At 33.2% G+C, this 24,617-nt stretch overlaps 1 protein-coding gene and 1 non-coding gene across 4 annotated transcripts; both read right to left on the reverse strand.

Moving 5' to 3' along the window:
• Positions 1 to 1,236: 1,236 nt before the first annotated feature.
• On the reverse strand, positions 1,237 to 13,120 carry LOC146920231 (alanine--tRNA ligase-like). 3 transcript variants are annotated; one of them, XM_085713648.1, is made up of 23 exons: positions 12,812 to 13,120; positions 11,641 to 11,879; positions 11,396 to 11,536; positions 11,119 to 11,265; positions 10,816 to 10,968; positions 9,376 to 9,505; positions 8,872 to 8,968; positions 8,485 to 8,605; positions 8,313 to 8,372; positions 7,722 to 7,772; positions 7,534 to 7,629; positions 7,312 to 7,413; positions 6,528 to 6,650; positions 5,777 to 5,908; positions 5,542 to 5,613; positions 5,377 to 5,452; positions 5,161 to 5,303; positions 4,975 to 5,083; positions 4,703 to 4,890; positions 3,016 to 3,105; positions 2,687 to 2,869; positions 2,293 to 2,469; positions 1,237 to 1,707 (listed from the first exon to the last, which is right to left on the reverse strand). In XM_085713648.1, the coding sequence occupies exons 1-23, from the start codon at positions 12,951 to 12,953 to the stop codon at positions 1,633 to 1,635; spliced, it is 2,847 nt and encodes a 948-aa protein (XP_085569774.1). In that variant the 5' UTR covers positions 12,954 to 13,120; the 3' UTR covers positions 1,237 to 1,632. The 3 variants fall into 3 exon arrangements, with proteins under 3 accessions (XP_085569774.1, XP_085569776.1, XP_085569775.1); XM_085713650.1 differs by having other exon boundaries at positions 11,977 to 13,120; XM_085713649.1 differs by having other exon boundaries at positions 7,722 to 7,768; positions 8,309 to 8,372; positions 12,812 to 13,093.
• Positions 13,121 to 23,074: 9,954 nt separating this feature from the next.
• On the reverse strand, positions 23,075 to 23,218 carry LOC146920232 (U4 spliceosomal RNA). The gene has a single exon (XR_015012911.1). It is a non-coding gene; the product is annotated as a U4 spliceosomal RNA (small nuclear RNA).
• Positions 23,219 to 24,617: the final 1,399 nt, after the last annotated feature.

Raw genomic sequence — 24,617 nt, forward strand, 5'->3', positions numbered from 1 at the left:
AACATGATTAATCATTTTCTTAATAATCGTGCACAAATCTTAAACGACTATAATTTAGAGACGGAAGGAGTAATATAATAATTAAAGACAATAAAATTGATGAAGATGGAAATATAAAATTGGATGAACAATAAGTGAATTTGAAGAATATCTTAGAATTTTCTTTCGTCGTTAATTTAGATCCTGCTATATAAATAAGGAAGCTGTTGCACAAATATGGGAGTCATAGAGGTCATATGTTAGTTATCATTTAAACCTGAAGTATATCTAAAATTGTGCAAAATTGATCCAAGAATTCTGGAATAGAGTTAGCTCCAGATTGTTAACAGCTAGACTGATATGAAAATTTCGTCAAAGAAAAAAAAAAAGCTAGACTGATATGAAAATGTTGTATGCGCCGTTGGTTACACCATAGAGTTTAACAAAAAAATGAAACAACTTCAAACTATGCGATTCACTTAATCACAACTTAATTAGGAATTCAAAACTGGTGATATTAATGTAAATAAAAAACTTGAAATGGCGTCAAGTAGATAGTAATGTAAATAAAAAACAATACGACGAAACCAGTTGCATGCGTATCCTCCTTCAATTGAAAGAATTTTCACCAGGTTGCTTTCCTTACCGGAGCGATAATATCTTTCCAGACCACTTCACCTGATATGGCTTCGGGAGTGGTTTCTTTTTTTGAAACTTGAAAGGAGAGGTGCAAGTATGGCAGCAACGGAACAACCTTATGAGCGAGGTGAATAAACAGTTGCATGCTTATGAGATCTTGAGGCCAACAAATATCGTTCGAGTGGTGTCGTTCGAGCGACACTCGTGATCGATTCTTGATGTTTTTCTCCTTGGCACTTCAATAAGTTCAAACATGAATTCCTTCAAGGTGTTTGATTTAAGATTGTTCCGAGGATTAAATTTTAGAAACCCCACTCTTAAAACCCAAAAAATTAGAATCTCTACTACAATTGAAATTGCAAGTTGTTTGATTAATGCGATCACCTAAAAATATACCATAAAATGTTTACCTTCCTGGTTATATATGATTGATGCAATGACAAATATTTATAAATAATATATAAAAAACACATTAACGCCATCTTTATACTATTTTTAATATCAGGACATATTTATAGTCTATCACCATATATATTTTTAATAACTATTTTGATGTTTTTATCATTAACGTCAACCTATCATTAAATTTTTCAAAATAAAATAAAAATAGAACGGATATAATATTAAAATTTCATATACCAAAACAAATACGCAAAATGATCTATCATGAAGGTCAAGACTATTCTATTACTATACAATAAACGTGAATTTGTCTTTTATTCGAACAGTGTCACTAGCACTTTACGTTGGCTTTGGGTTTGTTTCGACGTCTTTTGTCTCTTTTGCCCTCTGATAATTGAAGGAAAGATGAATAGGACAGACAAGGTTGTAACTTGTATACACTAAATCAATTATTTTTATACACAGCTAGTAAGATACGGGTATCCGTTGGTGTGGATGATTAATAATGCTCTTGTATAAACCCGGATAATTATTTCCGGCGTTAACAGATTACTTCAAAGTGCCCTTCCCTTCTGAATGATTTATATCCACAGGAGAATATACATCATTGCATCAACAAGTCGATTTCTCGGATGCATATTTCAGAGCAAGATCCATAGCCTCATTTATGCGTGATGCATCAGTACCCTGAAATGGGTGGTTCATACACAAATCAATATGATATCTACCAAACACAGCTAGACAAACAAAATTGATAAACATATTACATTATAATTTGATGATAGAAATATTCAGGAGATGCTTATGGTTGATGCCATAAGAAATTCAAAATGACTATCTAGCTATCCCTGAAGACTTTCGTGCAAAAGCATTTCAAAGTAGACCAGCTAAGCAATGTCTATAAGACTCCATAAAGTAGGTGACCGTGAAAATTTGACGAAACATAGTATTTAAAATCAAGCTGCTACGTAAAAACAAATCCAACACGAAGTTCCCTTATTCTTTATTGCCCTTCATTTTTTTAATATAAAAATTCAAGGAGAGTTAAGCTTGACAAAACTAAAACTGATATTACATTGGATCAACTCAATTCATAGTATATTATATACAAATCCATGGCATTTTGACCAAATATAAGTCGTTTATAAATCAAATTCAATAAGTTAGTTAGTTAATACTTCTTAACAAATGTGCATTTTACCTAAAATGACATAAAATGAAATGGAGAAATTATTTTTGAGTGATAATTAGAGTCAATCGATTAATACTAACCTGACCCGTCACAAGACCTCCTTTTCCTTTACCACATCTCCCTTTCAGTGACCCCAAAGCATTACTCAGCCACTCTGATACATCCAATTTACCTTTATCTCCTTTCTCCGACACCCCAGCACAAACTACAACCTTGTTTGTAGATTCCTCAGTGCTAAAAACCATCACTGATAACCCCTGTTTATCATTAAACATTGCTTCTAGTAACTGTTTGAAGTTAACAGAAGGCAAAAATTGCCAAGGACACGAGACAAATTCAAGGAGCATACAATGACATCAACTAAATTTGAGTTCCAAAAGCATTTTATACATTAAACTCAACACCTAACAAGGTCATCCAATACAATGCTGGAAACACCGCAAGATTCTTAATAAATTATGAATAAGCAAATACCTTCTGCTGAATGATTTTTGATACAGCCTCACGAACTGCTGCAACATCCAGGCCAACATCAACATGAGAAATGCAAAATGATTTGCCATCTTTAACAGCTAGATCAGCCTTTTCAGCTGTAATCCTTACAGCTTTGCATTTGTTTTCTTCAGCAACACGTTTTTGCGCTTTTCTCAATTGATCCTACAAGAATTATGATATTATAACTATATATAGGATCTCATGCGTGAGCAAATGGAAACAAAAGCACAGCAATAAAAAGTATACAAAAGTGGAATAGGGGAAAAAATTATTAAGCCCGCAATGCATACTTATTCAACATATAATACCTGAAGTAGGGCCATCTTGGCCTTGATTTCAGCTTTCTTAGCAGCAGGAATTGATAATGTTTCTACATTGCTTTTCAGAGATGAAACTTTCTGTAACCAAAGAGAAATAAAAAGCGGGCTTAATAACAACTACTCTATTGCTATGGAAATAATGTCAATCACCCAGAGAAATAGACAGAAAGCAAGCAACCAACAGATAAACATGTTGCAAGGTTGAGTGCTAAATCCATCTCCAACGGGGGAGCTGCTTATTGCAATACTTCAACACGTGTGTGTCTATGTGTTTTTTCTAGAAGGATCAAGATGATTCTTTTAGTCAATGCATTTTATTCTACTTAATGTCCCTTCATTTTTATTTCCTAAAATTCTCATTGAGAATTATTATCACTTATTGTAATCCCTCTATATAAGCAGTCTCTTGATTGATGAATAAAGACATAATAACATTCATCCCTTAGGTCATCCTAGTTTTGAATAACATTGGACCTGAATCACAACTACCTTCCAAACTAATAAGTTCCTGCTTTGAACATTTTTTAGTTTTGAATAATGATGATGATGTCTGTTCTGGCATTTACGATTAGGTCACCTTAGTTTGGGTAATTTAAAACACCTGTTTCCTAAGCTATATCATATAAAGGTCTGTCGTTGTTTAAATGTGAAGCATGTGAGTTTGCAAAACATAATCGTTTAAATGTGAAGCATGTGAGTTTGCAAAACATAATCGTTCTCATTTTCCATTATGGCCATATAAACCATCGATGCCTTTTTCTTTTATTCATAGCGATCCTGATATAGATGATCCTGTAGCCGTTAAAAAACTTATTAGGTCTTTGTACTAAACACCCTGTGTCAAATTTTATATCATATTCAAACTTGTCTTCATCTTTTTGTGCCTTCACCTCCCAATTGTCTAGTGTAGAGATTCCAAAAGAATGTACATGATGCTCTAGAAGTTCCAAAGTGGAGAGAAGTTGTACTTGAGGAGATGAAAGCTCTTGTAAAGGATTTATTTAAATGGTGCAAAATCAATTTCAAACAAATAGTCAAGTTTTTTGAATTGATAATGCAAAGAATATACACAATGTTGGGTAATTTTTTTTTTTCTCTCGTGAAAATGGAATTGTGCATCAAAGTTTGTGTCCTAATACTCCCCATTAAAATGGAGTTGTAGAAAGAAAAAAAGAGGCAGTTATTGGAGGTGGAAAGAGCCTTCCTTGATGGGGAATCATTTTTAACTGCTGCATATTTAATTAACAGAATGCCCTCCAAAGCTCTCGAGTTTTAAACTCCATTTCATATTTTCAAAGAATGTTTTCCAGTTACTTGTGTTTCAAAAGATTTGACTTTAAAAATCTTTTGTTCTACAGCTTTTGTTCACAAACATAAGAATATTGCAAACTTGAACCCCGTGCTATAACATGTGTTTTTGTTAGGTACTATCCCACCCAAAAGGGGTATAAGTGCTATAATCCAAAAAACAAGAAAATGTTTGTCACATTCTGATGTCGTTTTGCCAGCAGCAGGTTCAGGCAGTTAATAATGGGTTTTTACCATCTTCATTAACTGTGAACCAAGCCAGACCTTCAAAGGCTCAAGTGATGGAACTTGCCAAACCAACTAGAACTAGAATGGAAAATACAAAAGCCTGCTAGTAGAATTTAGACAAATAGAAATCAATACCAACCTCATCCAGCAAACTTCCTTCCAGCTTAGCCGCTTCATCTACTTGCTGCTCAAACTCATCTGCCATTTTAATTGCATCAAGAGCACGATCAGTTGTGACAGCTGTTATTCTACGGATTCCTTTAGCAATTCCCTCCTCAGCTAAAAGTGCAAAAGCTTTAGCCTCTCGTGTGTTTGAAATATGTGTACCTAGATCATCAAGTAAAAATGAATCTCAAACAGAAACTAAGAAAGAAAGGAAGTTTCAAAGAAAACATTAGCTTTGGTATTTACCGCCACACAATTCAGATGAAATAGATAACCATTTTTCGTTCTCAGGGTCAGCAAGGAGATCTTCAACTTTTTCTCCAACTGACACAACTCTAGCCGGATCAGGATAAACCTACATTAAAGTAGAATATTGAAGAATGTGGTCCTCTAGATGAGACAAAAAAAGGACAAAGAAATTACATTGCTTACTTCTCCAGAAACAGTCCGCAGACCCTTGATACGCATGGCTTCGGCATGAGTCCCCTCCTTTGCATTTACATCCAATTCAGCATTAATTTGCTCATTAACAATTGACTCAATTCTTCTTAAGGAATCAGCATCAACAGGCTTGCCTGCTCATTGCAGCATAGTGAATAAAAACTATTAAGGTAAATAATTCTTACAGTCTTAATGGACAAGCCATACCGTGAGAAAAATCAAATCTCAGTTTTTCAGGAAGAACAATAGATCCTTTCTGGTATACATGTTTGCCAAGTACTTCCTGCATTCATCATATGAAATTATAACAATTACCATGCAGATCAGTGAATGGAATTAGTAAGGCTTAATTCAGTAGCATTTTCAACATACCCTAAGAGCAAAATGTAACATGTGTGTGCATGTATGGTTAGCGGCTATAAGGGCACGTCTTCCATAATCAACCTGCAAAAATAATTAAAAAACAACCAAAACAAAGCATCAAAAGGTAATGAAAGATAAGTAGATAAGTAGGGAAAGAGGTTTTTATGTAAAAAGGGAGGGGGCAATATACAATCAAAGGGTTATTTGAAGTCATGAAGATACTCAAAGAAGTAAATGAAGTTACCTTGCATACTACTTTGTTGCCAACAGAGATACCAGTCCCATTACCAATGTGAAGCACGAAACCTCCATAAACTTGAACATTATGAACTTGAAATGAAGCATGTTGGAAATCAAGAGATCCAACATCGAAAGTCTATGCAAAAGAAAACAGAATACATATCACAAACACTAAACTAACAAGAGTGCGGCCACGTTAACAAGAGTGCAGCCACGTTGCTTATGATTTCCTTTGGCAAAATCCAACAGGGTACTGAAATTAAATTGTATCACCCTCTTTTATTAAATTACTACGATTTCTTTTGCCTCACGTTTCTTACATTAAACACTCATCAATTTCTTATCATTTTGAAAAGTAAGTAGCTTTAGAAACTTACTGACAATAGATGAGAGAGAAAGTTAAGGGGGGGAAGTGCTTTTGATATATAACGAAACATACAATATACAGAACTTCCAAAATCAATTATTGCAAACAAGCCCTTGAACATATCATCTTTTAGTTTTAAAGATAACATTTTTACGAAAGCATGTTGATTTATAACTGAAAACGTATACAGTAAAGTCATTGCAGAAGAAAATGATATTAAAAAAAAAAAACAAAGAAAAACATTCTAGCAACTTGATTGCATTTCTGGACGAAGGCGAGCTTTATAATTTTAAATAAAATGATTACCAACAATAGCCTTCAATTAAATTAAAGCAAATAAGATTAACATGCAAAAGAACATATATAAAATATTAATAATGCCGAATACCTGACCACCTTGCTCAGCATAGAAGCTTGTAGATTCCAGAATTACACCAACATCACCATCAGTATTAACAGAATCAACAAACTCAGAACCAGTATATATTGCTTTTACCACACTCTCACGGTCCTAAGACAAGAAATGGTGAAAAATAGAAATCAATGGAAAAAGTAGGAACTGGTTCTGAAAGAAAATTGATAACTGAGAATGCAAAGTCTAATACAGCTGCTTATCTGATAAACAAAGCCAACACATATATAATAGAAGATCAAAAACTTCCATGAAGGACTCCCTTTTTTTTTTTTCACTTCAATAGCGGCAAACATTATAGAGAAAATCAAAAGTGACTGCCCTTAGTAAGGTTTTAGGATTTGGGATAATAATGAGAACCATAGGGCAAATTTGGAAAGATCAAGTGGCATGACAAAACATCAAAGAAATGTACTACTTTAAATTTACCCGAGTCATTGGTTGAAGTGGAGTGCTGGGATAAAATCCATGTCCAAGGACATGCTTTCAAATAGATTTGTTGCGACTCCAATTAGACATTCAGCACCATAAAAGAAGATGCATGTCGTATTTTTTTTTTTTTTTGAAAGATGTAGTATTCTAGTTATATTCTATTTTATTTTGTGACTATAAGGTATCTTTTATCATCAAAAACTGTTCAGAAATTTCTCGTGTTCAGAAATAACAATAACAACAACAACAACAACAACCATTCTTATCCCCTTGGTATCTTCAACTATTAAATTTTCTTAATGAAAAATAGCCAACAAAAAACTCTTACCCTGAACCAAGCAAATTTGAAACTATCATCTGTTGGAGCAATGCTTCTTTTGTGCAACGCTGATGTAGCATCAGCATCCATGACAATAGCACCACCAACTTGCTGACAGTAACAAAAGAGAGTTGAGTAAGGGACAAGATAAAACCAGTATTTATATTTTCAATGGTTTTTGTTTATCCTTTAATTTTATTAGGTGTGTTGACACTGAAGCAAACAAGCTACCTTATTTTGAGCAGTTCTTGATCTTCTTCTAGCAGCTTCCATAGCTCTATTAAAACCTTCGACATCAACTTGTAGTTGAATCTCTTCAGCCATAAGCTGATAAATTGAAAAGGTTAGGAAATACAAAAATATAAAGCATAATAGAAGAACAACTTCATACAGTCGCAATTGTGCAGCAATGCACCTACCTGTGTGAGATCTAACGGGAACCCATATGTATCCCACAATTCAAACGCTACCTATAATCAAGAGACAACTGTATGAGAAATAGTTCAGGGCCCCATCAAAAAACTACTAAACTAAATATATCGATTAAATTATACAGAAATGTTCAATAGACACACAAAATTGACAAAAACAGTTCCTCTGTGTTTTTATGTATGTTCATAATTCGTGCAAGTTGTACATGATAAATTACGGTGTCCAAAACTGTGCTTAAATAACACAGCTGTAAATTAGATTAAAAATACATAAAAATGAATCGACAGATGTGTAACCATGCTGACCTAGTGAGATTGAAAAGTTATAAACATCAAATCATCATTTCTAGTGACAGCTATGCTAAATGCAGTATTTATATCCTAGAAATGAAAAGAATTTCACTCATATGACTTACCACCAACAAAATAACAAAGCCACTGAAAATTTCATCAAGTTTGTTTGTTTTAATATTAAATGGTTTTTATATATATGTACCCAATTATAAAATAAGTAACTAAGTATTAAACATTGATGAAACCAAGCAAATCAAGTATCTGAAAATAAATTTTTATACTTGCCTCCCCGCTCAGTACGTTCCCCTGAACATGTTCCACAGCTGTCTTAAATTTCGCAATGCCCTGGAGAAGTAAAGACAGGTTTTCCTTTATTCCTTTACAAAACAAAAATAACTCGTACAGCGACCAAAAAGTGACAGCCCATAAAAACGTCTTCACACATGTCTATCCTCACCTTAACTAAGGTTCTGCCGAAACTTTCCTCCTCCTCTTGAATCACATGCCTAATGTGCTCTTGCTGCTGTTTTAGCTCGGGGAAAACATCACCCAGCACATTTGCCACAACACTTACAAGCCTGATTTCACCAAGATTAAAGATAGAAACATCCATTGTAAACAGACTATAAGTTCACAAATTTATGCCTGGAATCGCTAATCAGATGACTGGTAATAATATGATTTTTCCCTAAACAAGTGCATCAAATTTGAATTTGAAATAATAGATAAATATGACGAGTTTTAGATATTTAAATGGCACTAGGATGTGGGACATGGTAAGAAAGATTTAGATATGGGTTCTGACAAAAAATTGAAATAGTCAACCATTGTAATTTGTACGTACCCACTGAAAAAACCCTCTTCAGCTTTTAATACGTCGCGTCCATAGCGAACAGCTCGACGGAGTATACGCCTCAAAACATACTCACGACCTTCATTACCTTCAAAATATGAAATCATAACAAACTTATGGTGAATATTCCTCTCCCTATCATCGAAATACCATAATCATGGATATCCTAAATTTTAAAGTGAGTGAGAGTACATGTTGTAAACTTAGATAAACTGTTCTACAGCTTGCATGACAAATTTTTTTTTATCAACCCAAGTGGTAGAAAATTGTGCATTGTGCAAAACCATTAATAAATGTAAGAAAATTGTTAAGTGGTAGAAAATTAATCTCCATTGTGCATCTCCCCAAAGGGCTACAACATTGTCTGCGAAGAAGATGCCTTCCTCAAGAAATGAGGGGAAAAGGCAGCAAACTTGATGAAACTAGAGAGTTGAAATTTTCAGATCCCCAGAGGGAAACCTTGTCAATAAAGATACCAAGTCAACAATATCTTACCGGGACGAGACCCATCAGCAATGGCAAATGACAGAGTCCTGATGTGATCCGCAACAACCCTGTATGCCATGTCAATTTTATCTGCATCCCTTGGTCCGACTTTCCCAGAATATGGTCGAGCACCAGTTGCCTGTAAATGTGTTACAGGAAAACAGAATTACATATCAATAATAAGTTTACAGTTACAGATAATAAATGAAAGAGAAAAAAAAAAATCATACAAGCATGCATGCGTTAATCCAATAATTCGGAATATGAATATGACATGTTTCAGATTGCATGTATATACCGCTAACAGTTCTGAAAGAACATCGATTTAAGACTAGCAAGTAGATATTACAATTTACTTGCATAAATTCTCTTGAGGAAAACAGAGAGTCATAAAGTTAAGGAGTTGTCCAAACTCCAAAGGTATAAAATATATTTTGGGAAGGCAGCCTTCGGAGGGATTTGGATTCTCTCCATTGAAAATTCTCTCAAGTTTTCTCAAGCGGAATCTCATCCATCAAACATGAGAGAGAAAGTGAGAATTAAATTATAAAGAAAAGTGGTTGTTATATTTTAATGGTGGGGATTGAAAATGGAAAAACTTGAAAGAATTTTCAATGGAGAGAATCTAAATCTGCCTTCGGAGAATGGAATAGATTATCAAACAGACCTAGGAAGAGTTGTAACAAGATGCCCAAACAGAAAATCAGAGAAGTAGACACGGAATTAGAGATGCTTAAACCTACAGGAAGCTACACATTGGCATCCATGAGCATAAGCTGTGAAACGGGGAGCATCACCAGGACTAATGAAGATTACAAGTACCCCCTCAAAATTCAACTCAAATCCCAGCCAACCTGCAATACCCTATTTACTCGGTTTCTAATAAAATTAAGTATTACTATATATTTGTAAACTTCACTAAATCATTCGTAAATTTGTGGTCCAGATAAATTTGGAAATATGTTAAACTGGAACCATATAATTCAGAATAGTGGGACTTTTACTGAAAATACTCGGGAAACTATGTTTATGTTGAGTTAGAATACAAAAAGGGATTACACAGGAAGTTACAACTGCTGGAAACTGCTTGGATGTTAGAGAGCCTAGAGCATCGACTCTTTACCAACCAACCATAACCAAAATAACCTCCCCTGTTGGTTCTGTCCCTTCTTTTTATTCCACACATATAATAGATTACATAATATTAAACTAGGTCAGGGGTGGGCAATTTATAATGGGCCTGCCCCTAACATTAGCGTGCCTAAAAGAAGGCCTACTGACAAAATACTATATCCAGTCTACCATGTGTGTAAACATTCTGGTGATAACAAACAAATATTACAAGAATTACAATTAAAAATCAAATATGCCACAAATCAAGACTGCAGATTATTCTGGTTTAAAATGTATATGGAAATATGATAAGCTTTAATTTCTCAGTAAACATACCAGCAGAATAGCATCGAAAATAGGCATGAAGATGTCAGTGTCATAATTGCTTGTTCTTTTTTGTAGTATAGACGTCAGTCGTTCAAAACCCATGCCAGTGTCAACGTGCTTTGCAGGCAGGGATTTAAGAGAGCCATCGGCCTCCCTACTGAACTGTGGTTAGACATTAACAGAAACATATAAGATACAAATTCCATTGGTATAGAAAAAAGTGTGCATGCTAGAATCAAGTAGACAATTTTTATTTTGGGTGGGGTGGGGGGGAGAAACGTGAGTAACAGACTTGTATATCATTAAAATAACCTGAATAAAGACAAGGTTCCATATCTCAATGCAGATGGAGTTGTCATTATTAACCAAAGACGCGGCATCTCGGTTACCAATTCTGTCAAAATGAATTTCTGTACAAGGTCCACACGGACCTGTGTCACCCATTTCCCAGAAATTTTCCTGACCAAAGATACACATCTAATTAGATACGCCGATTCAGTACGGAAACAATTTATAAGGATTACATCGTAAAGCTGTACTATAACATAAGGAATTTTTATTAGAAAAACACAAGGAGTATAGAACATACTTTACAGCCAAAGGGAAGAACACGTCCAGGAGGCAAAAACTTTAACCATATGTCTCTGGACTCGTAGTCAGGGGAAAGACCAGCTTTATCATCACCACCAAAATAAGTAGCATAAATGTTGTCTGATGGTAATTTATACACCTAGAATAGAACGAAGAAGTAGAGAGGGTAAACCGACAATACAAGAAAGAAGAAGTAGTAGACAAGAAATAAATAAACTAATGAATTGAATTGATAAAACATACTTGGGTAAGAAGTTCCCATGCCCAGCTAATGGCTTCTTGTTTAAAATAATCACCAAAAGACCAGCTGCCCAACATTTCAAAATAAGTGTGATGGTAAGTGTCTTTTCCCACGTCGTCAAGATCGTTGTGCTTGCCACCAGCTCGAATGCACTTCTGGGTATTGCAAGCACGAGAGAGTTTGCCCAATCTAGTGTTAGGATCAACAGTTCCCAAAAAAATTGGCTTGAACTGATTCATCCCTGTCACATATACAAGCATAACAAAATAAATTACCAGTGTAATATATGTGTGGGGACAAGATTACAATATTTTACAGTATGTTTGAATTGAGTTTACCTAGGAGTATTTGAAAGAGCTTATAGACCATGAAGCGCATACACCCCTAGGACTAGGCGTGTCACAGTGTTGGACCCTCCTATGACACTCGTACGACCGGTGTCCTAAATAAAATTGTTTTTTTCTTTCTTTCTTTACTACGACACTCCTAGAACACATATATAACACTCATATGAGCCGTGTCGGACAACTCAGACACGTGTGAAACTTTTTTTTTCTCTCTCTCTCTTGGATTCACACATTGTAGATACAAGAGTCACATGTATTGAAAAATGTTGATCAATTAGGAAATAAATTGTTCAAGTTACACGCCTATGAAGTCAGACACTCGTCGGATTAGGCATGTCCCGGTTCTGACATGTGTCGTGTTTGACACCGACATGATACCGACACGTATAATTACACTGAACTATGAAGCACGGACACTCCTCGGATAAGGCGTGTCCCCGTGTCAGACACGACAACACATATAATTACACTGATTATGTGATTTTCTAAAAAATATAGCTGTGTCGGTGTGTCAGATGTGTCGGCATGTCAGTGTCTGGTGTCCATATTCGTGCTTCGTTTGTTAGCAGTGTTGACATGTCACTGTCCGTGTATCAGTGCCTCATAGTTACATATATTTTGATTTTCATTTTAGACGGTCGATAAATAAATTAATATATTGTCCTATATTTTTTTACATCGGCGGTGTCAACGGTTTGTGTCAGTATCATCGAAGTTCGTACTTCATAGCATGTAGATATTCCTGATTTGAATTTGAGATTCGGTAATAAATTTACAAGAAGTTAATAACGATAGAAGAGAGAAGAGAGGAGAGTAGTGACCGGACCGGCGTTAGCAAAGAGGAGAGTAGGGTCATTGAAGGGGACGACGGAGCTAGACTTGTAATATACATGATTCTTCTCTTCGAAGAACTTCAAAAAGGTATCTCTCACGCGCTTCGCCGGCCACTCAATGTCGGTTCCTGACATGACGCCGGAGGTGGAATGGAGAGAAGAGATCGGCGGCGAGAGAGAGAGAGAGTTACGGTTACAAACACTGACTCAGTTCTTTTCTTTTCTTTTCTTTTCTTTTCACTCGTGTATGTCGTGAAATTCTAATTCTAAAACCCTCTTCTCACAATCTCACATCAATATATATAGCACCAAAAGGGTTTGAGTTATTTCAATTGACTAATTTCTTTTTTTATAAATCATCAAATATCAACTATAAACTAATTTTTTAGTTATGAACTAACTTTTGCACGAGGGTAGTGTTAATTTGTGCCCTTAGGGCACATGTTAAGAAACCCAAAAGAAAAAATGTTTCTTAAAATTTTGTGCATTTAATTCATTAAAAAGTTAAAAATTAAATATAATGCACACATTCCTATAAAGTATTTCTATATTTGATTCATTAACTTGTGCCTTAAGGGCACAAGTTAACATTTCCCTTTCCTTAATCAGCTAGTTTTTTTTTTGCTTAATTGCACTTTTGACCCCCTATCTTTCCAAAACTTGCGGTTACAGCCCCCTAACTAATTTAAATACAAAACAGCCCCCTAAGTATTGAATCTTTGGCAGTTTTGGCCCCAACGCTGACGTGACACCCTAAATGAGGTGCCACGTGTCATTTTTTTATTTTTTTTGGCGTTGGGGGGCCAAAACTGCCAAAGATTCAATACTTAGGGGGCTGCTTTGTATTTAAATTAGTTAGGGGGCTGTAACCATAAGTTTTGGAAAGATAGGGGGCCAAAAGTTCAATTAAGCCTTTTTTTTTTGAAACATCTTAATCAGCTAGCTTCTAAATTAGTTTTACTTTTGTAAAAAAAAAAAAGTTTTACTAAACAAAGCTATATCTAAAAAAATATCATGGTGTGTACCAAATAAGGCAAAAGTAAACAAAATTCAAAATTACTTAAAACAAAATTTAATATAAGGATGGTGTATTGAATTAGGATTTTAAAAAAATTTAAGAGATTTTTTTATTATGAAAAAGTCTTGTTGTATTTAATCAAGACTCTATGTAATTTAAAAAAAGTCTTGTGGTATTCAAATTTTGATGAACTGTTTAATAAATTGAATTTTGATAGATTTTGTGATTAAATTTTATCATGAAAAGTCTTTTGATGAAAACATGAGATTTCTCACTCTGACACTCTCTATCTCCCATCTCTCTCCTCCCCCCTCTCTATCTCTTAAAAAAATAAAATAAAAAAGTCTCTATTGAGAATATTGTGAAAAGAGAGAGTGTTATAATCATTTCTTTTCAATGAGTCCTTAAAATTCATAAAATCTTTTGAAATCATATAAAATTCATAAAATCATTTCAAATCCTTTAAAATCTTATGATGTAAATCCATTGAAATCTCCAAATTGTAAATTTTGATAATATTTTAAAATCATGAAAGTCATTAAAATCATGCAAAATCTTTTAAAATCTTCAAGACTTTTTTACACAAAAATTGTCCTTTAAAATCATAATCAAATACACCCCCTAAGAATGATGTGGTGTCAAATAATGTGCTTAATAGTATACTCATGCAAAACTTATAAGCAATTGAAGTTGTGACCAATATTATATCCTCTGGTCCTAATTATAAGAGGAGTAGTGATATTTGTACAATTATTTGTGATAACTTTTGTGGCAACCTTTTTTTTTTATTGATAAAAAACAATAGATAGATAAAAAGAACATAATACAAGTATGTGAGATAGAGTTGTCAAGAAGTTGTCATAAAATGATTGTACAAATATAATTTCCACTAATGTAACACCCCTATTTTTAATTCACTCGAGTCTAAATCATTAGAATTCCTACATTCGAGTCTTGAATTTTATCGGTTCCTTCCTTGAACCCTATTTTTACCATCTCAAAATCAATCTATAAAATCTCCATTTTTCCGATCTTAAAATCCAAAATAAGATACTCAAGAGCTTGAAGGGTGGGATTTTTTTTTCCCAAAATTCTAACCCCTCAAATTGACAAATCTAATAATAATTACATCAATAAAAAGAATTTTTGTTTTAAAGATAAAAAAAATGTTGTAGACTTCAATTAGGCCGAGGAGCAAATTAGATCTCCACAAGACATTCACGACAAAGAAACTTAGCTTCTCTACCGTAAATATCTGCAGAGAACTAAATTACCCTAGTGCATTTTAAAAACAGCTTCTTTCAACGCTTACTCTAATGCTAAAAGAGTTTCTTGAAAAGAGAATGTTAATAACACTACTCAACTAGATCCAGAAAAATTAAATATGATGGGAAGAGAGTGTTATAACACAACTCTTTTATAACGTATGTTCTATATTAATCATTCTCAACTATCCAACGTGGGACTTAGATTTTACATACCAAACATCAGTCAAGTGTCAACATAATTTTCGTTAAAGACAATCATCATTATAAATCTAAGCTAAGAGGTATTCCCATTCCAAGTATCTTCATTTATGGCCCCATTCAAGTGTCAGTATATAATAGCAAGATTTGGAGTTGAAAGTGTAAATTTTATAGATTTTCTATCATTGTAATAGACGAATGAATCTTAAGATTGGTTAAAAAATGTAACTTCAAAGTATCTTTAATTTCTGCATATAGTATCTTGAACTTTCATTAATGTATATCTCAAGATTAATGAAATACATGAGATTCATTGGATGAATTAGAGGGAAGGAGTTAAAATTCCATAATCTTGGTTATTATCGCTGTTGGCCTATTTCACTGTTGTATTGCTAAGTTGCAATTTAACACCAACCAAGGACAAAGATGGTTATTATCATACACTAAGTTGCATTTTATATAACGTCAAGGTCATCTCATTCCTTTTACTATATAACTTCAAGATTCTTGCTCCACATGTTCAACTGCCTATCTAACTTTTCTCTCATTATTAAATTAACTTTGAGATGAAATTTTACATTTATCATATCAATCTTTATTCTTTTTCATGATATAGTTTTGATCTTGAAAAGTAGCGAAGGAGAAAGCCTAAAAGTTTTAATCCAATAGGGAGCGGTGAGATATAAAGTGTGGGAATTAAAAGCTGTTATTCATTGAATGAATTAGAGGGATGTATATGATGATACAAGTCGAGGCAAACAGTATGATGAGCCAAGTTAGCTAGTAAACATTGCTATGAACAATTATCTTTAATTAGCGTGTATTTTATCATGCCGTGACAACAAAAATAAATGTATGCTTAGATATTAACAACATTGATATAGATGTTTGGACGTGAGGAGGGCAAGAAATTGGATTTTGTCGAATGTTTTCCTCACGAATATCGAACAGGAACTAAAATGATCGATGCATGCTTAGACGCCAAAATAGAAGGTTTTCCCACATGGATTATTAATGGGCAGGTAAAGAATGTCTTATGCTGTTAACAAAAATTGTGAACCTCTCTTCTCTTCTCACTAATTTGATTTTATCTCATTACATCTTGCATCTCCTTCAGGTTTTGAGTGGTGAAGTGGAATAATCGGAGTAGAAACAAGCGTATGATTGTAGTGAATCTGATCAACCTAGTATAAACTCTAAGTGAAGACTTCAACGATGCAAGCAATGCATTGGATCATGGATCTTTTGCAGTAGACATCAATATAGGATACTAACCTTCATCTGCAGAGTAACCTTCATTTGAAGAGTAACTTCTTCTTGCTGCACAAATCAAAAGCGAAGTTTTATAATAAATGAATGTTGACCTAACAACACATGTTAGGATTCAAGATTGTTGATTGAAAGTATTTTGTTTAGGATCTAAAACTGTTCATATATAGAAAGTATTAGTCTAATTAGAGAATATCTTTATTCAAAACCATGACATTTCAAAATTTCAAAGGATTACACATTATCCCAAAATGTCCATGATTCTGAAAAGAGTTAGGGTGCGTTTGTTTGAGCTTTAAAAAAAATAGATTTTGAGTTAAAAAAATCTAGAGATTTTTTTTTAGAGATTTTTAAAAAAATCTAAAGCTATTTCTGTTTGTCTACTATCATAAAAATCATTTTTTTGAGATTTGGAACACTTACACTTGAGTTCCTTGCATTAAGAAAAAAATAGATTTTGGAAAAGCTACTTGAAATAGATTTTCATTTTGAGGCTAAAAATGATTTTTTTAGCAAAATGGATTTTTTAAAAATCTCAAACAAACACAACAAAAACTAAAAAAGTGATTTTTTACTCAAAAAAATAGATTTTTTTAAAAAAAAATCCAAAACAAACAGGCTCTTAGTCCCTTGTTAGATATGCCTATGCCTACCAGAGATGCACATAATTCTCTTATATAGCTCATGAAGCCAATGAAGGTTGAAGGTTTGGTAAGCAACTAACTTGCAAGGTCGTTTGTTAAATTTCCGTTGTCGAAAGGTCGTTGGTTCAATTTCCGATGTTGATACAAAAACCTCTTAAATCTTAAATGGGACATATGTAACCCTGTCGTGTAACGCCCTCCTTTTTATTTAATTATTTTTATTAAGTTAGAGTCTATTTATGTGATTTATTTATTTATGTGAGGTGTTAGTATTTTATTAAGTGATATTATTCTATTATTTATTAGAATAAGAGAATTATTAGAGTAAGTAGATTTGGAGGTAGTTTTGAGATTAGATGTCTTTTTATGATTTAGTCGATTTATTTTGATGAGTGATATTTTGTTATGTTATATGTTGGTATTTACTAAAATAATATATTTGTTATTTGTTAGAGATATATTTGTTATTTGGTGTAGAAATATATTTGTTATTTGTGAGAGATATATTTAATTTAGAAATAAATAAGATTATGAGGATTATTAGTGTGAGTGGAATTGGGGGTTAGAATAGAAAGAAGAATAAATTGTTGGGCCTAAATAAATTTGGGAAGAATATTTTAGTATTATAAATAAGGAAGCTTAGGTTAGAAAGAGTTTTACGTAAAACCGCTTTTTGGAGAAGAGAAGACAAGAGAGAAGAGAAGAAAGAGGAGAACTCAGAGAGAGAGAACCCTAGAAACGAAGAACGCTGCTTTTGATTTCAGAAAAACAATCTAAGGTAAGGGTGAGACTATCTTTCACTAATATTAGGTCAGTGAATCATTAAATTGCATCTAACATGCTTTATGATGAGTTTGTGAGATTATGAGAAATTAGTAGTTGATTCATGATATGATTTAGAATCCTAACTGGACTTATCTAATGAGATTTTGCACTATGAGAAACACGCCTGACATGTTTTTGTTTAATACTGCCTTTGATTTCGATGACGTGAATTCAATTGATGTTTTATATAGAAAATATGAATGATTTGCATTGCAAGTTCCTGCACCGTATCTCTCTCTGATCAATGTATAATATCATAAAGTTTTGGCATATATATATATATATATATATATATATATATATATATATATATATATATATATATATATATATATATATATATATATATAGGGGTTTGCTAGGATACACCCACTAATTTTTATTAAGGTGTGTTTTAGCAAAGATATAACTAAAAAGTTGTTAAATACACCTTAAGGTGAATGTTGCTAAAACACACCTTCTAAAAAATAAGTGGGTGTATGTTAGCAACTCCTATAGGCATTTGCTAGGATACACCCACTTATTTTTTTAGAAGGTGTGTTTTAGGAAGTTATAACTAAAAAGTAGTTAAATACACCTTAAGGTGTAGCTTGCTAAAACACTCCCACATAAAAACTAGTGGGTGTGTTCTAGCAAATCCCATATATATATATATAAAATTAGCTACTTAGAATTTATATTTGTATGGAAACAAGTGGATTTTGCACCACTATTGACACTGAAAGGTTTGGTCCATTGAAAATTGATTTTATCGTGACAAATAAAATTTGTTTTGATTATAAATATATGCTTACGGTGTTATGTGCAAACCAATATTATTGGCTTTTACCGTCCACTCTAAGGTGAAGGATCACATGGGAAGGGACAATCTCTTCCCACCATGGGACAATTGGTTTTTATGGTTAGATTGAAGGAGGCACATTGATCTTATTATAGTCTATCCACATCATATCTCTTTACACTTTGTCTTCAACCTCATTATCATCTCTTCCTTTCACCACCACCACCAAACTCAAGTCAAGACTCACATCATCATGCTCTTATGAAACGCAAAACAAAAACAAAAAATAGAAAATACAATTTTATTATCTTCTCAAACCCAAAAGTTATAGAACCTTAAACATATAATCTTGGTCATTGTTCTAAATCAAACAAGTTTTAACCATTTTTGAAATCCATTCATCTTCAACCCATTTTCCTAAATCCAATAAGCTTCAACCTTTTCTATAGAAGCTTCGGCAGTCTTTTGCTATTGACGTCAATGGAGTAAAAAAAAAAAAGATTTTTAAGTTTTTAACACATGATGACATTACATGTTGAATAAAATGATTTAAGGTTTAATTCCGAACATATATGATTTTGTGATTTTTCCAGATTTTAGGGTATTGAATTGGTAACACATAGAAACAATCTGGGTTTGGGGTTATAAGTGGTTCTTCTGCAAATTAAGGCATTGTTTTTTGTGTTTGGGAATTGAAAATTTGAGAAGAAAGGGATTTTGATGATGGACAGTGAAGAATAATGAATGGGTTAAATCAAAGATTTGGGTGAATTAGAAAATTTGGTTCAAAAGGATATAAACTCACACCAGTTTTCAGGGTCCATGGCAATTGGCATTGGTGGATGGGGGAGGGAAGCCGAAGCAGATTTGTTGATGTTGCAGGTGGATGAGGGATGGGAATGAAGGAGAGAGAATGGTTAAGGAAGATAATGAGAAAAAAATCTAGTGCTGTGAGAACATGGTAATACAGTGTGCTTCATTTAATCAAATGGCAAAAATTAATTGACCCATGGTGGGAAGGTTTTACACCTTCCCATGTGAAACGCCACCCCACTCTAAAGCTTTTAATTATCTTTTTTTTGTGTTTGACAAAAAGGATTTTGATTATCTTGTTCAGTCATTTATATACTTGTTTTATAGCGCATACAATTTGTTGTCAGATAAGGCAATTGGGTTATTTTGATTCTAGCTGCTAGCTCATTCGTCAATGAGAAATTTTAAGCGTATCTGTATCATGATATCATTATATTTGGTAGAAATAAAATGAGATTGTAATGTGCTTATAAAAATTAGTGATATTTCTTTGTCAATCATATTTTTAACCTTTAATTAACTATGTGTGATGAATAATTGATTGATAATGTGTATTGATGTGATATTTGACGATGGTGCTATATAAAGATGTGTTATTTTAAGATGTGTGCTTTTAAGATGTGATATTTGACATTGTGTAATTGATGAGTTATTTATCGAAGAGTAATTGATGAATTATTTGATTAAGAGTAATTTGTGATTGATTTGATAATGAGAAACTGATGTGTTATTTAATGATGTGCAATTTATGAATTATGCAATGGGCTAGGAGTTGTCAGTATAGTTTCGTTCCCCTATTTTTCTTGGGTAGATTGTATCAGTGATTTATATAAGTGGCTAAGAGGTCGACATCGGGATAGTAAATTATGGACGAGTTACAAAAGTTAAATCTAAACAGTGAGATCTAATTAGTGAGTTGAATTAATTGATGATGAATATTGATGTATTATTTTAAGATGTGTAAATGAAATATATTATTTGACTATGTGATATTTAAGAAGTATAGTTGATGTATTATTTGACTAAGTGTAATTTGTGAATTATTTGATGATGTGAAATTGATGTGTTAATTGATGATGTATAACTGAAGTGTTATTTGAAAGATGTGTGATTTAAATATGTGTTATTTATGATGCTTATGTTGATGCGATATTTAAGATGTTGATGTTAATGCATTCCAGCACTGTTATATGTTGTAAATTTGTTGTTGTTCATTGCTGCTGACCTTTAAAGTCTTGAAGTTGCATGAGTCGGTCTAAGTTGTCATGATTTAAGAAATTGTCCATTTTAATGGAGTTGTATGAGATGTTCACGTTGTTGTCCAAGTTGCATTTAGAGTTGTGTTGTTGCATAGTCAGCGATGGGGGCTTAATGCCTGACAGATCCAAATATGACCTTAGCGATGGGGGCTCAATGCCCGACAGGTCCAAATATGACCTTAGCGATGGGGGCTCAATGCCCAACAGGTCCAAATATGACCTTAGCGATGGGGGCTTAATGCCCGACAGGTCCAATTATGACCTTAGCGAAGGGGGCTTAATGCCCTGGTGGTACCACATGCATGTTGAAGTTGTCTAAGTTGTTGTTGAAGTTGTCTAAGTTGTTGTTGAAGTTGTTGTTGCATTGTAGAGTCGTCATAACTTATATTTGATGATGATTTAATGATGATGTTTGTTTAAGAAGTTGATTATGAACTTAATTATGAAGTTGTTTTCGATAAATGATATGCTTTGATAATGATACTTATTTGAATTACATGATGATGCTTATGATTATATTTGGTGTTAGATGTTGATGCTTATGATTATATTTGGTGTTAGATTTTGATGCTTATGATCATTATATGTGTTGATGTTTGTGATTAGTATATGTGTTGATGTTTGTAATTAGTAATTGATGTTATATGATGATGTTTATGTCTATAATTAAGATGATATAAGATGAAGTATATGACTAATGTAGGAGATTAATGATGCTAGTTAATGGAGTTTAAGATATGTTAATGATGTTTAAGTTGTTGAATGTACTTTATATGATTTATATGTTTAATATTATTGTTTGAGAAATCTCACCCCTTCTGCTGGAAATGTTGCCGGGGTAACTGCAGGTACTGATGGCTTGTAGGTTGGTTGGCTCGAGTGTCTAGGTGCTCTGATACGTAACGGGATGGGACTTGACTTTACTTCTATTCCTTACGTATAGTTTATGAATTCTTTTTATGAATAAATGACGAAACAAGAATTTATGAGATTTTCTGATAAGGCCTGCGTGCCAAGACTTTTATTAGGTTGAACTATTTTCCGCTGCGAAGTTTCAGACTTTATGTTGAATAATTTTGAAGGATAATCATTATTATCTATTTTAAGATTTTCAAGAAGTATGTGACATTCCGTTTATGATTTAAATACTCTAATTCATTATGAAATTTTCAAGCTGGGAAAACGGGGTGTTACATGTCGTATGTTCAACTTCCTCTATCAATGCGACATTGGTGAACCGGCCCCCATAACACAACTCACCAAAATTATAGTATTTTTAATTTAAAACAAGACAAAGTATTTCTACTTTAAGCTTCTTAACAAGTGTTCTAAGGCACTTATTCACATCTTTCAAAAATAAATGTAACAAGAGAAAGCCAAGACTTTTTTTTAGGGAAGAGAAAACCAAAACTTAAAACTTTTTTTACCTAAAATTATTATAATGTCCAACATAACATCCTCTCTTAAAAAAAAGCAACTATTCAAATTAATTAATTAAAATAGTTGCACAATCATCTAGAAAAAGATGCATCTGATGGACAATATAGTAAATTTTAGGAGTTATTAAGGAAGATATCCATGAGATTGTTTGTTGGTTTCCATGTACGCTTCATATTATACCCGATGTTCCCTTTTATTAATTCATCATGGCCCGATGTGGGACTAATATTACCACATACCAAAGTATACTTATTTCCATTTTGTATGCACACGACACAACTACGCTCACGGATCAGCAGTTTACACTATGAATTTTTGTATGATTATGGAATGTGTATGATGGCTGTATGTAGTTTTGGTTAAAACTAACTTAGTATTACCGGTGATCAATTTGTGCAGAAAAACCTCTAATGTCATATTTAAAACCTCTTGCAAAAACCAATGAATGAATGTACAGAATCTTTTGATCCATGATCTCCTCATAGATGCTGTAATTATAACTATGAACCTCTCTGCTCTGCTTAAATTTGTTTTGATCTTATGATATCATTCATCTTCTGTAGGTTCAGAGTGGTGAAGTGGGATTATTGGAGCTAGAATGTGTGTGGTTATAATAAATTTGTTCAACCTAGTTAATGTTTTATACTGAAAGGAACAAATACAGTTTTGTAGAAGCTTATACCATGTACAAACTAAAATTGTAGGACTTTCTGTACCAATTAATATTTTTTTTAGAATGTTAGCCTTTTGGGAGCCCTTTTTGAAATTCTGGAAGGTTTGAGTTGAACCAAAATTTAAAGGGAGTTTGAAAATAGTTCTCAACCAACAATAGACGCACCTCAGTTAGAACCTCGTTAGCTATGTTATTGCACAAAGCATAAAGAAAACTATCATCTGCGACTAAGTTGCATTTTATATAATGTCATGCTCAACTTATTCTTGTTTGTAATCACTCTATGCCTTGAACTTTAAACTTAGAATTAACAGCCTCTAAGTCAATAGGGTTAAGACTTTGTTTATCATATCATGATCAAATCTAAGTGAAAACTTCAAAGGTAGAATGCATTGGATCTTCTCAAGTAGCCATCAACTTAAGCATACATTCAACATCAATATCGAACAATTTTATTTTTTTTTATAAATTGTCTACACTGTCATCCAATTACTTTATGTTCAAAGTTTATTCGAAAGAAATTTATCACTCTGTAAGCCTATTTCATAGCGATTGTCATAGTACATTGTGATATTAATTATCTTGCCTACCCTTCTTGCCGTTTGGTCCAAGTTAGACCAGTTGTTTTAACCTTTAGATTATATAAACCCTCCAAGTTTTATCATGGTTTTTAGATTTCTCTCTCTAGTTTCATTTCTTTCTCTTTAAAATAATTAGAACTTAGAGGGTTTGTGGAAGTGAGAAAAGTGGTCCCCCTATCTCTTCTTTTTCTTTCCCTTTTATAGTTTTATTCACACCCAAAGTTCCTTAAGGTAAAGCTCTGAAGCTCATATACTTCAAAATAGATGACATACCGGTATTCGATATGTATCTTGCATCGATACACCCCGATACGTATTGGAAGAGTATCTGGAGATTAAAAATTATTTTTTAAAAACCAATTGTTCGATACTTTTCAGATACATCAAGGCGTAAGGGATAAGCGGTGGAAAACCGACACTCACGGGATGCATGATATTTCTATTAAAATAGATTCTTGTAAAAATACCTGTTTGGTTGCATCACATGTAAGTTTATTGTCTCCTCAATATCTTGATTAGAAATGATGAAATCTAGCTTTTGTGCCTTTGGTTGAAAAATTTACACTACATTTACATAAAACATTAAACCTTGTTTTCAGAGTAAAAACATCCAAACGTGTAAGTCGTTTAGTTCAAACTTAAGTTTAATAATCAAATAAGTTTTTAAAAGGAAAATGCTAGATATCCCGAGAAACATTTTCCCGACATTTTCCCGAAATGAACTGGCAGTTGGTTATTCGCTTCTCAATACACATGTCAACCACATTTCCCTTGGTCAAAAGCTAAAGCGGTTTATGGAACACACTCTTGTCTTTATCTATCACACACACATCACAGAGAAATCACACACCCATCACGGTTCTCTGTTCAACTTTTTATCAATTTTCATCTCCTTCAACCTTACTCTTTTTCTTACTTTCCCATAAAAAGGTATATTTCACTAAAAAGCTCATACTTTTCTCGTATGGGTAACTCTCATTATCCATCACTTCAATTTGAAAACTTGATGATCACAAAATTAAAAGTTTCT

Source organism: Medicago sativa, chromosome 5, assembly GCF_051527215.1.
Source record: "Medicago sativa cultivar Bolivia chromosome 5, Bolivia_mono, whole genome shotgun sequence".
Taxonomy (NCBI): domain Eukaryota; kingdom Viridiplantae; phylum Streptophyta; class Magnoliopsida; order Fabales; family Fabaceae; genus Medicago; species Medicago sativa.

Excerpts from the sequence above, each read along its gene's own strand:
- LOC146920231 (XM_085713648.1), bottom strand. The coding sequence starts at position 12,953 with ATGTCAGGAACCGACATTGAGTGGCCGGCGAAGCGCGTGAGAGATACC. Across the intron at positions 11,880-12,811 it reads TCTCCTCTTTGCTAACGCCG|GGATGAATCAGTTCAAGCCA; the intron begins GTCCGGTCACTA and ends TATATGTGACAG. Across the intron at positions 7,630-7,721 it reads TCCCGTTAGATCTCACACAG|CTTATGGCTGAAGAGATTCA; the intron begins GTAGGTGCATTG and ends TCAATTTATCAG.